General features: G+C 46.8%; 1 protein-coding gene across 3 annotated transcripts in view; it reads left to right on the top strand.

Moving 5' to 3' along the window:
- The window catches only part of SHROOM4 (shroom family member 4), a 135,820-nt gene that overhangs the window by 82,973 nt on the left and 39,460 nt on the right, over positions 1–13,387 (top strand). Inside the window, exons 1-3 of one of the 3 annotated variants that reach the window (XM_047844494.1) lie at positions 1,903–2,298; positions 7,139–7,273; positions 9,640–12,136. In XM_047844494.1, coding sequence (XP_047700450.1) covers positions 7,218–7,273; positions 9,640–12,136 — 2,553 coding nt within the window. In that variant the 5' untranslated portion in view covers positions 1,903–2,298; positions 7,139–7,217. Of the gene's footprint in view, positions 1–1,902; positions 2,299–7,138; positions 7,274–9,639; positions 12,137–13,387 lie in introns of those variants that run through there. The other 2 variants (XM_047844495.1, XM_047844493.1) reach the window with 2 other exon arrangements.

The following is a 13,387-nucleotide window of genomic DNA, read 5'->3' as shown; positions in this document are numbered from 1 at the left end:
AGATTAGCGAAGGCTGGGCACCCAGGCCTGAGGAATGACATGAGAAGAAACTGTTTATCCTCATGCTTTTTCAGACCAAGAATTATTCTTTAGTATACTGTTAATGGTACTGTATTCCCCAGTGTATTGTCAAAGGATGGTGATCACACCAGCAGCATCAGCATTACTGTAGAGCTTGTTAGAAAGTTAGATCTGGAGCCTGCTCTAGACCTGCTAAATCAGAATCTGCATTTTAGCAAGATCACAGGTGATTAATATGCCCATTAAAGTTTGAGAAGCTCTTCTCTAGAGTATAGGTTTGGCTTTTGAACCTTCTTTTCTTCTTTTAAATGTTTTAATTAAGTTTTTATTTAATCCAAGGGTAGTTAACATACATCCTTATGTGAGCTTCAGATGTACAATGTAGTGATTCAACACTTCCGTATGTCTTCCGGTGCTCATCCCAACAAGTGCATTCCTTAATCCTCATCTCCTGTTTAAACCATCCCCCCACCCACCTCCCCTCTGGTAACCATCTGTTTTGAACCTTCTTTAAATTAGTCCTTTCTCATTAATCTTCATTTGGAATGAAGAAGTCATTTTTCATGCTATTAACAGTACTTTGCCCATTGCTATTTTGTGTAGAAGATAATATTAACAGAAGGTACCATTTGTTGAATGCCTGCAGATGAGAAAATGAAGGCTCTGTGACATACCCAAGACCAAACAAGTAGTGAATGGTAAAGCTGAGACTATAAGCCATATTATACACCCATAAAATCCCCAAACTTTGCCCATACAGTACTAACTACCAAAGGAGGGCCTATGGGCTTACTTGGATGGCACCTGTCTTTTAGGGAGTAGACAAAAAGTCAACCCAGACTTCACTAGGTGGTACAGAGGAAAGAGAAGGGAAGGGGCCTCCAGGCATGATTTCCCCAGAAAGAAATGGCCTGAGCATACTTCTTGTCCTGAGGGAGCTCACATAAGCCTTCTTGGGCCAGAAATTGCTGGAATTAGGACCAGATGCCAAGGGAACCTGGAGTGGGGATCAGGAGTATTACAAAAGGAAACCCCCAACCCTAAATCTCTGAGAGAAATTAAACCCTGATGCCTGATTTTGGGCTTGGGATATACAACAAAATCATGTGGGGCCACTCTGGTTTCTGGCTATCACATAGGTCAGTGAGGACATCATTTGAAGCCCCAGCCTGGGGCCTAGGACTATTACATCATAACATGCTATAGCTGGAAGGGTTGTTTGTAACAATGGAGTCCAATGTTTTATTTTGCATAGAGGAAACAGAAGCTCAGAGAATGGGAGTAAGTTGTCAGAGTTCAGAGAATTCATGGCAGGGCCAGGGATGCTGACTCCAAGCACCACCATCTCAGTTGCAAAATGAAGTTTTCTTTGGATCTTTCCAGGTGCCCATAGGAAGTGCAGACCCTGTAAATATGACTGAGACTGGTTTGTAAGTCTGTATAGCTCAGCAGGACATTCACCTTGGAAAATCTCTAGGTCACTATCCCCCAGCCATGTAAAATAAGCTGTAGTACTTACTACTTGCTCTTCAGGACCTGGAGTCTGCTAGGCTTGGCTGCTCCAGGCTTTCCTTTTCTGGGGCCCAGAGGACCCACGGAGATGGCTGGGTGGGGTCAGCTCAGTTCAGGAAGCACAGGAATTCTTTTAAGTGTATGTGTCTGGGGTATTTTTCTCTCTTACTTACGTGTATTTTTAAAAATTCTTTTTAGACACTAGCTTTATCTTTCCCAAACATCATTTCCTTGCTCCTTTCCTGAGTTCTAGCAGTGGCTGGGGGCCCAGCTTCCTTATTGGCCCCTGAGCCGTGGAAGGGGGTGGGCCAGGGCTCAGAGGAGGCTGGAGTAGGGAACAGGGGGACTGTTTATGCTTCTGGAACTGCCTTTCATCCTTCCCTTTGCCACCAGGGTACTGGCTGGTTTCTGGAGCAGCGTCTTCACTCCTGTCCTGCTCTTGACACTGGCTTTCCTTCCTCTGGCTGTGGCTGCATCTGGGTCCAACGGTTGATGGCCATACCTTGCCTTCAATGCCACTCCTCTCTGTTCTTGGAACTGGGACCTGACTGTGCCTGAGCCCTTTGCATCGCACTCAGCAGCTTGGGCTGATGGCCCCTCATCTCAGGAAGTCTTAACAGGAAGGCAGATGGGTCTCACCTAAGGGAAGATCCAGCCTGCAGAAAGAAGCACTAGGAGCTGGCTGGAGGGGTTGTTGAGCACCTGAGCTGGCTGGATACCCAGTTTTTCTCCTAAGCCATCTCCCCACCAGGACCAACTTCCATGGTAGGTGCTGCTGGTAGCCATGGCTGCTGCCTCTCTTCCCCTTCTGCTTTCTTTCTTCAGTATCCCTTTATCTTTGCTTTCTAAGAAAGGAACTTTGGAGTAATGAATGGTACGGTATGTGTTCATGACAGTACCTGAGCCAGTCTTGGGAGAAAGGGCAGGCACTGATGTCATTCCTTCCATGGCTAGGCCTGGAGCTGCATGTTTGGTGGTTGGCATTTTCTCAACTCTCTGCTTCTTTCTCTTCATCACTCTTCCCCACTGCCCGAAGAAGGTATGGTTTAAACTCAAGGACCACCAAGACTTTCCCTTTATGACTGCTTCTTGTAGAAACAGCTAGGAGAAGCCTCAGATATACAAGCTTGTTGAGTCAAGTCCCTCTTTGGGGAGGAGGAGTCCTGTGGTATCCTAGAAAGGGCTGGAGGTTCTGAGCCTCATCCTCATTATGTGTGCTCTTGGCAAAGCAATTTATCTGCGTCTCTGTTTCCTCATCTGTAAACTGAGGATAATAATAGCTCTTACTGATAAGGTTGGAGTGAGGACTGAATCAACTAATATATACAAAGTGCTTAGTGCCCAGCACATCTAAGTGGTCAATTAATGGTCCCTGTTCTGTTTTTGTAAAGTTCATGGTATGTCAGGTACTACACTGAGTGGTTTCACACACAGGGTTGCATTTAATCGAGGCTGTAATTCGTGAGTAAGGGGTTCTCTTCATAGTTTTACAGACAAAGAACCTACAACTCAGAGAAGTGACTTGCCCAAGGTAACACAGCCAGGAGTGGAATGTCAGTGTAGACTGTCTCCAAGTCTAGGGATGTTTAGTAATAATACTAGACTGAGTATTAGACCCTATTGATAGTTTCCTCTCCTTTTCCAAACTAGGGCTAGAAGTCTCCAGCTCTGGCTACAGTTCCTCTGCTAGGATTTTCCTTCCCATAACTTGTGGTTTTCTCTCAGTGGTCCCAAATCCCTATTGCCTTGCTTCTGTCTCTTTGGGATTGTTTCCAACTCCTGGAGAGACCCTAGATAGTAGATGCCTTTGTTAGCTACATTTCAAATTGTGGCTGAGGAGTGGTGTAGCCAAACCTTGACAGCAGATAGACAAATCTGGTGGGAGTACTTTTGAACAATCCAGAAGGACAAGTCTGAGCTGATAACCTTTATTATAGTACGTGCTATTTATTGACCACTTGTTACGTATCAGGCTCTGTCTCAGATGCTTTGAAAATATTATCCCTAATCCTCACCATAACCTAGCCAGGTAAGGATTATTGTTCCCTTTTTCAGATAAGAAAACCAAAGCTCAGATGGGTTAAGTGCCTTGCGTACAGTCACACATCCAAATTGGTAGAGTTAGGATATGAACCGAGATCCACCTCACTCATGTTTGTTTCCTTCCTTACTGGCCTGATACAGTTGGTGGGATGAGACTGTCATACATGAAATGATGATGTGCAATATAAAACATAATATTATTATAAGATAAATTGTGAGGACTAGATTACTAAGGGCAAGCACCCTGGAGGACATGGTACTTGAGCAGCACCTTAAAGAATAGGTGGGATGCAGACTGAAAAAATTAGAGGGGGATTCCAGCTGAAGAGAATAGTCAGAGTAATAACTAAGATAGGTTGAGGGCTTACCAGACCTTGTTCTAAGCATTCGACATACATTGTCTCATGTGATCTTTACAACCCCACGAATTAGCTATTTTATCCCCATTTTAGAGCTCTGAGAAGTGAAGTCACCTGTGCAAAGTAATAGTCTCATAAGTGGGAGAGCTGGGATTCAAACCAAGGTAGTCCATCTACAGAGCCTGTGCTAGATTCTATTGGAGAACCAATGGCAAAAGTGCAAAGTTGTTTACAGGACATGACTGGAGCACAGATATGGGAGATTGGGCCAGGTGGGTAAAGATAGCTCATAGACAGCTTTGAACATCTCACCTGGTTTATATTTGATGCAGGACAGGGGAAGAAACATGGAGCCAGGGAAGATTCTTGAATAGGTGAGTGCCACAATTCAATTGGTGTTTGATGTGATATGACCCAAAAGCAATTACTGGAGATGGAACAACGAGAGACTGGCTGGCAGACTGACATGGTATTTTGGACATTATAGTGTTAAGGGCCTGGACTAGAACAGAAGGTGTTGGTGGTGGGTTCTGTGGAGAAGTGTAATTATGTAGAATAGAATCAATGAAAATGGAGAGAGAGAGAGAGAGAGAGAGAGAGAGAGAGAGGCAAAGCCAGAAAGATATAAAAGAAGACCCAGTAGAACTCAATGAAAGATTGGATGGCTGGGGGAAGATGGTATCAAGGCTGACCACTCACATTTTAAATCCTGGACTCTTCAGAAATCCTGGATGTGGAAGAAGGGCCCAAAATAAGAGAGGTGCCTTGTTCTCCACTGTATCTCAGCGCCTGGAAGCATAGTACCTAGTAGAAACACATGGCTCTTAGTATGTAGTAATACACAGTACTTCTGTCAGCTGCTTTATCTACAGTTGTTATTGGATGACTACCAGGTAATATTAGCTGGAAAGATTTCTAACAACATGGCTTTGTGTGTGAAACTCTGGAACAGGCACCCCACCTCCTCCTGCTCTAAGGTCTTCTTGTACCTCTAGATTCCCTACTGGGCATTTTGAAACCCATAATAGAACACTATAGTTAAAAGTGGGGGCCTCGCTTGGCTTTCCTCCCCATAAATCTAGCCAGCGCTGCTGACCTGTGGCTCTGGTTCCTGACCTTTGACGAGCAGCTTCCCTTGCCCTTCCTCTTACACCTCCTTGTCCATGTCTGGCCTGTTACCACTCAACCCTTGTTTTCCCTAGCAAGGCTGTTTTCCTCAGGACTGCCTTTTTAGGCCTTGGGCCTCTAGAACCTTGTACTGCTGGGATTTTCTGTGTTTCCACTAGGGTGAGGGGCATTCCCAGCCAGGATGGAATCCAGCTCAAGTCTATCCACTACTGCTCCTAGGAGGTAGAGAGCTGATTTATCTCACTAGATTACAAGCTTGTTCAAAACAGGGGCCATTATCTTAGTCAACTCTGCACTGTTAGTGTCTAGCATGGAGCCTGCCACAGTAAATGACTGAATAAATTAAAGAGGCTATCATCTCTCTCTCTCTCTCTCTCTGTCTCTGTCTCTGTCTCTCATCTACTTATTTATCCTCCTCTTACTCTGTCATTCATCCCTTTCTCTATCACCCATTTCTCTCTACTATGTATTCCTCTATAATCTCTCTCAGTTTTCTCCCACTGTGTCATTTGTTTCCTCTCTCACTCTTTGTTTTTAATTTTTTTAATGTTTATGTATTTTTGAGAGAGAGAGAGAGAGAGAGAGCATGAGTGGGGGAGGGGCAGAGAAAGAGGGAGACACAGAATCTGAAGCAGGCTCAGGCTCCAAGCTGTCAGCACAGAGCCCGACGCGGGGCTCAAACTCACGAACTGTGAGATCATGACCTGAGCTGAAGTAGGACACTTAACTGACTGAGCCACCCAGGTTCCCTCCCTCTCTCACTCTTCTCTTCTCTTCTCTTTCTTTCTTTCTTTCTTTCTCTCCCTTTCATTCTTTTTCTCTGTTTCCTTCCCCCCGCCCCCCATCTAATCAACCTTCTCCTTATCTTCTGGTGAATTACCCAGGTCCCACGTGTGCTCTTCCCCATGTCATTCTTCTCCACTTGTAAGGGTGGTATCTATTCACGGGGAATATACCAGAGGACAGGAATGGGTCTTGTCTATGCCAGTCAGTACAATAGTATGGCTGCAGCCTCCAGCACCAGACACCTTGTGGTTGCCTCCAGGGCATTGGCCTCAGACCTGTATCCCTCTATGTACCCCCGTCATGCAGAGCAGACAGTCTCTCTGTCAGCCCAGCACTGCATCACTCACCACTTGGTGCTGTTTTCCCTGGCAGGAGTTGGGGTTCCTTGTCCCCCTCTGCCTACAAACTCAGGCATCTCACCTCTGTGCCCATCTTATCCTTCACTCCCTCAGTGCCTTCACCATGCTTTATTCGAATTAGCTCTCTTTCCTACTAATCTGTAAGCAAAGACTATGTTTGATTCATCTCTGTATCCCCAGAGCTATACACAGACGGTACATTGTGAAGAAGTAAACATATAACAAATGCTTATCACAGGAACAAGTGAAAATTGGAGGATTTGCAGCCTGGTGTTGACTTCTTTGAACTTCTCTATCACTTGCCTATTTTTTTCTTTAAAATTTTTTTTAATGTTTATTTATTTTTGAGAGAGAGTGTGAGTGGGGGAGGGGAAGAGAGAGAGAGAGAGAGACAGAATCTGAAGCAGGATACAGGCTCCCAGCTGTTAGCACAGAACCCGATGTGGGGCTCAAACTTGCTGACCACAAGATCATGACCTGAGCCAAAGATGGACACTTAACTGACTGAGCCACCTACGCACCCCTTGCCTATTCTTTTCTTAGAGAAAAATGGGATGTTTGTCCAGATTGATTTTTTTCCTCAAAGACAACTTAGGGTAGGCTCACTGTTGATTGGGCAGCAGTACTCATTTATTCCACAAATACTTACTGAGCATCTACTATGGGTCTGGCACTGCTGTGTGTGCCTGGGATACACCCATGAGCAAGGTAGCCCTGTGAAACTGACATTCTGTATATCCATACCTCATCCTCAGCACGAAGGAGATTTGAGTGCCAGGAGCCGAAGAGGGCCACTAAGATTCCCATACCAGCTCCTTGCAAGATGTTTTACTTCATTTAAGGGAAAGAGGGGGTGGGGGTGGAAGCTGCATGGGAAGTGATTTCAGCTCTGGTTCCCTAAGCTGACTTCCTGTCCCTTTCTTGCTGTAGGAGAAACGCCCCTGTCAGTAGGCCACACTCATGGCATGTGGCCAAGCTGCTGGAAGGATGCCCTGAAGTGGCTACCACCATGCATTTCCCTTCTGAAGCCTTCAGCTTGTCCTGGCATTCCGGCTGCAACACAAGGTGAGTCTAGAACCCTCCCCTTCAAGATGAACTGGAGGGTAGACCATCTGGCCACTCCTACCCTTCTGCTCTAGTCCCAGATGCATGCTATAGAGCCCAGAGTGCTATAATGGGAAATGGAGTGGGAATCCATAGTACCTGGGTTCTAGTCCTAGGCTACTTACTGCTAATTCTCTGTGACTTTGGGACAGTCCCTTTACTTCTAGAAAATGTTTCCCTGAAATACTGCACTTGGCTTGCAAGACACCACACTCTTCTACTTTTCATCCTATTTCAGTGGCTGCTCATTTTCAGTCTTTTCCCCTAGTTCCTCCTAATCCCCCCGGGTCTCAATGCTGGAGGGCACTGGGGCTCAGTTCTGGTTCTCTTCTCTAGCTACAGTGACTCACTGGTGATCTCATCCAGAGTTCACCAGCTCTGTCACAGGGCCAAAGCCCTCAGAATGGGCACCTCTCTGAAGAACAGGGTCTATTTGCCATGAGGATCTCTCAATTCAGGGGGCCTAGTATTGTCTGTTGTGAAAACAGCTGCCCAGAAGGGGAAGAGAACTTTTTCTGCAAACTCAGAGCCCAGAGGGATGCTGGCCTCAGCTATATTTTCCATTCCACAACAAGAACTTCCCTCTAAGAAGGAATTTCTGGTGATGAGGCTCAGGGAAGCTAAGGGTTGAGTTTGCCCCCAATGACTTTATTTAGCACCAAAAGACAGGAGCTCCGGGCAGAGGCAGTTCTGTTCTGGAAGAATACACTGAAACACATTCTTAGCTTGGCTCCTATTTGAGTGGGGGTGTGGTTGTCTGCAGCAGGAAGGGTGGTAGGGTGGGTGGCAGGTTGCCTTACTAACAAGGAATTGATGGATTCTTAGTCCAGAAGTCACATGAGCAGAGTGGCTAAGTGGCAAGGCAGGAAGCAAGTATGAAGGGAGGCTGATCTGGGGATCTTGGGAGCCCTTGCCACCTCCCAGTTCTGGGTCTATGAACTATGGCCTTTCTGAGAACAGTCTGTGACCTCAGAGGTTCTAGGCATAGGGAGTTACTGGCATGACTTGGCTCACTTTGGCTTTGTTTGTGGGAAATGGTACTTAAAATTCAAGATTGTGTCTTATCCTGGTTCCTTCCTTGGTCTCCCTGGTTTGGCTTTGCTATGGGGGATGAGGGAGTGATGGGTATGAAGGGCCAACCATAATATCAACACTAGTGATACAGAGGGTGCTGATAACAATATAAATTAAAACAAAAAGCAAGAGAGCAGCAGCTAGCTGTGTATTGAACCTTTGCTAGGTGCCTGGGCTGTGACAAGAGCTTTACATTTATTAACTGATGCCACCAACAAAGCAACCTGATATTATATTATTATTATTAATAATACAGATATTATTATTATTCCAATTTAACGAATAGTATAGCAGAAGAGCTAAGACATTGGACTCACAGAGGCTTGGGTTCAAATTCCAGCTTTGCTTCTTTAGCAGCTATGTGAGCTTGTCAATTTACATTGCTAAGCTTGTTTTCTCAGTTATTGTTTGGGGGATAATAATCTGTCCCCTTCAGTCTGAAATGAGACATTGTAAAGTGCCTGGCACATTGTAGGTCCTTGGTAAATGGTCAGGATCACTACTACCAAGAAGAGAACCAGACGCTGCCTAAATTCCAGCCCTGTCTGGGTCACAAGCTACAGCTGGGTGATCTTGAGAAAATCACCTCCACAAAATCACTTCCTTTTGCAGGGCTCGCTTTACTCCAGCAATTCTCAAAAGTGTGGTCCCTGGACCAACAAAGAGTACCAACATCACCTGGGGACTTGTCAAAGGCAAAAATTCTCAGGATTCACCCAGACTTAACACTCTGGGGATGGGGCCCGAAAACCTGTGTTGTTTGGACAAGTCCTCCCTGTGCTTCTGATGCACATTCAAATTTGACAGCCAGTGATTTACAAAGTGGGCTGGCTGAAATTGAATCAACCCTTTAGAGTCTCTCTCTAATACTAATATTCTGTGATTGTCTCTCCTGGCAGAGAGCCACATGCTGACTTCCTAAGGACAGTGACAGGCCAGAAGCAATTCTAGACTCACTGGCGGCAGGGAAACAGAGCATAAGCCCCAGTGGAGTTCTTACACTTTTAGTCTTTGGGATCTTGCCCTCTCCTGTTTCCATATGTTGTTTTGTCTCCCATTTTACCACGTCTCTCTGGAGCCCCAGTATCCATATCTTTCTCTGTTTCCCTTCTTCCTTTTTTTGCCTTATCTCCTTCTTATTTGTGGCACGGGTGCCTCTGGGTTGTTCTGCCTTCTCCCACGGCAGGGCTGGCCATGGCGGGAGAGGGATGTGGTAATTTGGCTAACTAACCAGTGTGCCCTGTGTCTTGCAGTGACGTGTGTGTGCAGTGGTGTCCACTCTCCCGGCACTGCAGCACTGAGAAAAGCAGCTCCATTGGCAGCATGGAGAGCCTGGAGCAACCAGGCCAAGCTTCCTATGAGGGCCACCTCTTGCCCATGGATCAGAACATGTACCCCAACCAGCGTGACTCAGCCTATAGCTCCTTCTCAGCCAGCTCAAATGCCTCTGACTGTGCCCTTTCCCTCAAGCCAGAAGAGCCAGGCTCTGTAGACTGCATCATGCTAGGCCCGGGGCCAACAAAAGCTGCCAGTGGCCGGCCCAATGTGACTGAGACCTCTGGAGGTAGCCGGCGCACCACCAATGGGGGCCACCTGACTCCCAGCTCCCAGATGTCATCCTGTCCACAGGAGGCCCACCACTCTGGGCCTGCCAAGGCTATCAGAGGCCCACCACAGCCTCCAGTGAGGCGAGACAGCCTTCAGGCCTCCAGAGCCCAGCTCCTTAATGGAGAGCAGCATTGGACCTCTGAGCATGTGGACTCCTTGCAGCAGAAGGAGATAGTGAGCTTAGACACCGTGCTATCCCCAAGGAACCCTAACAGGTTCTGCTGCCTCAGCGGGCAAGACCAAGTGACAAATGAGGGCCATCAGAACTGTGAGCTCAGCCAAGGTCCTGAATCCGGCCAGCAGGACTCTGAGCATCTACTGATGGAGGCCTCAGCCAAAGCCGTTGGATTCCCAAAAGTGTATGACAAAGCTTCCAGCATAGATTCCAGCCCACTCAAGAAGGCTTCAGCAGAGCCAACTAAGGCTGCTTCTCTTGGCAGCCCTCCACACCTCACAGGACCCACGGGGCATCGTCATAGTGCCCCTGAACAGCTTCTGGAATCCCATTTACAGCATGTACACCTTGATATGAGGGGCAGCAAGGGAATGGAGCTCCCGACCGGGGAGGATGGGCATGAGTGGACTCTGTCACCTTTGCATAGCAGCCACACAGGGAAGAAAAGTCCATGTTCCTCCACAGGAAGAACCCAGGACCAGCCTAGCAAAGAGAGAAAGACCAGGCAAGTGGATGACAGGTCTTTGGGTTCAGGACACCAGAGCCCAAGCAGTTCCCCACATGGAGAGGCTGATGGGCACCCTCCAGAGATAAGTTTCTGGGACCCAAACAGAGCCTGTAGAGCAAGCAGTGAATTAGCCAGCCAGCAGCCCTCTGCCTCTGGCTCCCTTGTTCAACAAGCCAGGGATTGTTATTCAACCACTAAAGTAGCTGGCAGCATGGAGGCTACTGAAGAAGGGGACAGTGAACCCAAGGAATGTGGCCAGGTAGGTGAGAGACGAAATAGAGGGCCCCGGGGCCGCTCAATACAAAACCGGCGTAAGAGTGAGCGTTTTGCTACCAATCTGCGTAATGAGATTCAGAGGAGGAAGGCCCAGCTCCAGAAGAGCAAGAATCCCTTGTCACAGCTGTGTGACACTAAGGAGCCAGTGGAAGAGACTGAGGAGCCCCTAGAAAGTACTCCACGTTCTGCCTCGAACTCATGTCTTCTATCTTCATATAAAAAACCACCTAGCCCCAGGGACAAGCTCTTCAACAAGAGCATGATACTCAAGGCTAGGTCTTCAGAGTGCCTCACCCAAGCCACTGAGAGCCATGAATCTAGGACAGGCTTAGAGGGACAAATAAGCCCTGGCCAGAGGCCTGGCCAGCCCTCTTTTGGCCTGAACACCTGGTGGAAAGCATCTGACTTGTCCTCCTCAGACTCTGAGAAAACAAATGTTCACCGTGGAGTCTGTGGAGGTCACTGGAGATGGTCTCCAGAGAACAACCTACAGCCACATGTGGCACTATCCATGGAAGGCCCTTCTAACCCAAGTGACAGCAAGGAATTGAAGGTTTCTACTGCCCAAGCTGGGGAGGAAGCCATCCTCCTTCCCTTTGCAGACAGAAGAAAGTTCTTTGAAGAGAGTAGCAAATCCTTATCTACATCACATTTGCCAGGTTTAACCACTCATAGCAATAAGACTTTTACCCAGAGACCAAAACCTATAGACCAAAACTTCCAGCCAATGAGCTCCAGCTATAGGGAATTGAGGCGCCATCCAATGGACCAATCATATCATTCTACAGACCAACCATATCATGCCACAGACAAATCATATCATTCGGTGTCACCCCTTCAGTCAGAAACTCCTACATACTCAGAATGTTTTGCAAGCAAAGGTCTAGAACCATCCATGTGCTGTAAGTCGCTGCACTGTGGGGATTTTGACTACCACAGGACCTGCTCCTACTCCTGCAGTGTCCAGGGAGCCATAGTCCATGACCCTTGCATGTATTGTTCTGGGGAAATCTGCCCTGCTTTGCGAAAGAGAAATATGATGCCAAACTGCTACAACTGTTGGTGCCACCACCACCAATGCATCCGGTGTTCAGCTTGCTATCATAATCCCCAGCACAGTAGCCCTGAGGATGGCAGTTTGGCACCTAGCAATACTTGGAAACCCAGGAAGCTGACAGTGCAGGTGAGGACTTGGTTCTTGGATACTTTTGCTTCCATTATTCTCTTGGTGAGGAGAAAGTGAGGCAAATCATTGGAAAATGTAATGATTACAATTCCTTTAAACTGTATAGCCCTGGCTTCTCCAAGTGGTAGCTTAGTAACCTTGGGTAAGACACTCAGCCACCAAAGTTGCAGTTAACCCATCTTTAGATGAAAATGACATTTGCCTCACAAAATGGACAGAACTGGGATGTATATCCTGACTGTAAAATTGGTATCTGAGTGACCTTGAGCAAGTAAGTCATTCAACCACCAAAACTTGCATTACATGACCTTTTAAAAATGTTATTTATTTATTTTGAGACAGAGAGAGAGAGAGAGAGAGAGAGAGAGAACATGAGCAGGGGAGGGGCAGAGAGAGGGAGAGAGAATCCCAAGTGGGGTCCACATTGTCAGCACAGAGCCTGATGTGGGGCTTGAACTCACAAACTGTGAGATCCTGACCTGAGCCGAAACCAAGAATCAGATGCTCAACCGACTGAGCCACCTAGGTGCCCCACAGGTACATGATTTTTAAAGGGGAAAAAAACAGAACTTTTACCTCATAAAATGGCCAGTACTGAGAGAAGTCTTATTACCTCATCTCTAAAGTAGAGGAAAATAATGGCTGCCTCATATATCAGTTGTGAAGATCAAACAGGTCTAATGCCTGACAGAAAATAGCACTTATTCCCTTCCAATTCCTGCTTGAAAAACTACTTGGACCTGCAAAATTTGTAAATGTCCCCCAGGTTTTCTAAAGAACAAATCCTTATGCCCTTCTCCAGCCTATCTTTGTCAGAGGCCCAGGTCTAGACTAGCTGTTGTTATACTCTGGTTATAACCTACCCCCCACCCCCAAACACAGGCTACTACCAATCCCCCAAGGGACTCCTGAGAGGATCCCCTATGTCCTTACCAGCTCACTGCCAGGTTCCTTCCCCATGGCTTCCCTAGCGCCACCTTTTGGCTGGTGCACTCAAATCAGAAGTTAATTCCTGTGTTGAACTGTTGTTGCAGAGGCAGACACTCCTGAATGACTTAGTGTGTGGAGTTCTTCAATACACATTCTTTGAAGAAAAAAAAAAGGAAACTTAGGGGCGAAAGAAGCCTTACACAAAAGAGTATATGCTATTCCTTTTATGTAACATTCTATAACAGCTATTCTGTGGGAAACAAGAAAACACTGGTTACCTACGGAAGGTGCCACAGAGATTGAGCAGGAAAACGCATG

This window comes from Prionailurus viverrinus, chromosome X (genome assembly GCF_022837055.1).
Source record: "Prionailurus viverrinus isolate Anna chromosome X, UM_Priviv_1.0, whole genome shotgun sequence".
In the NCBI taxonomy this organism is placed as follows: domain Eukaryota; kingdom Metazoa; phylum Chordata; class Mammalia; order Carnivora; family Felidae; genus Prionailurus; species Prionailurus viverrinus.
The sequence above is the reverse complement of the archived record's forward strand: the minus strand, read 5'-3'. Positions and strand labels throughout refer to the sequence as shown.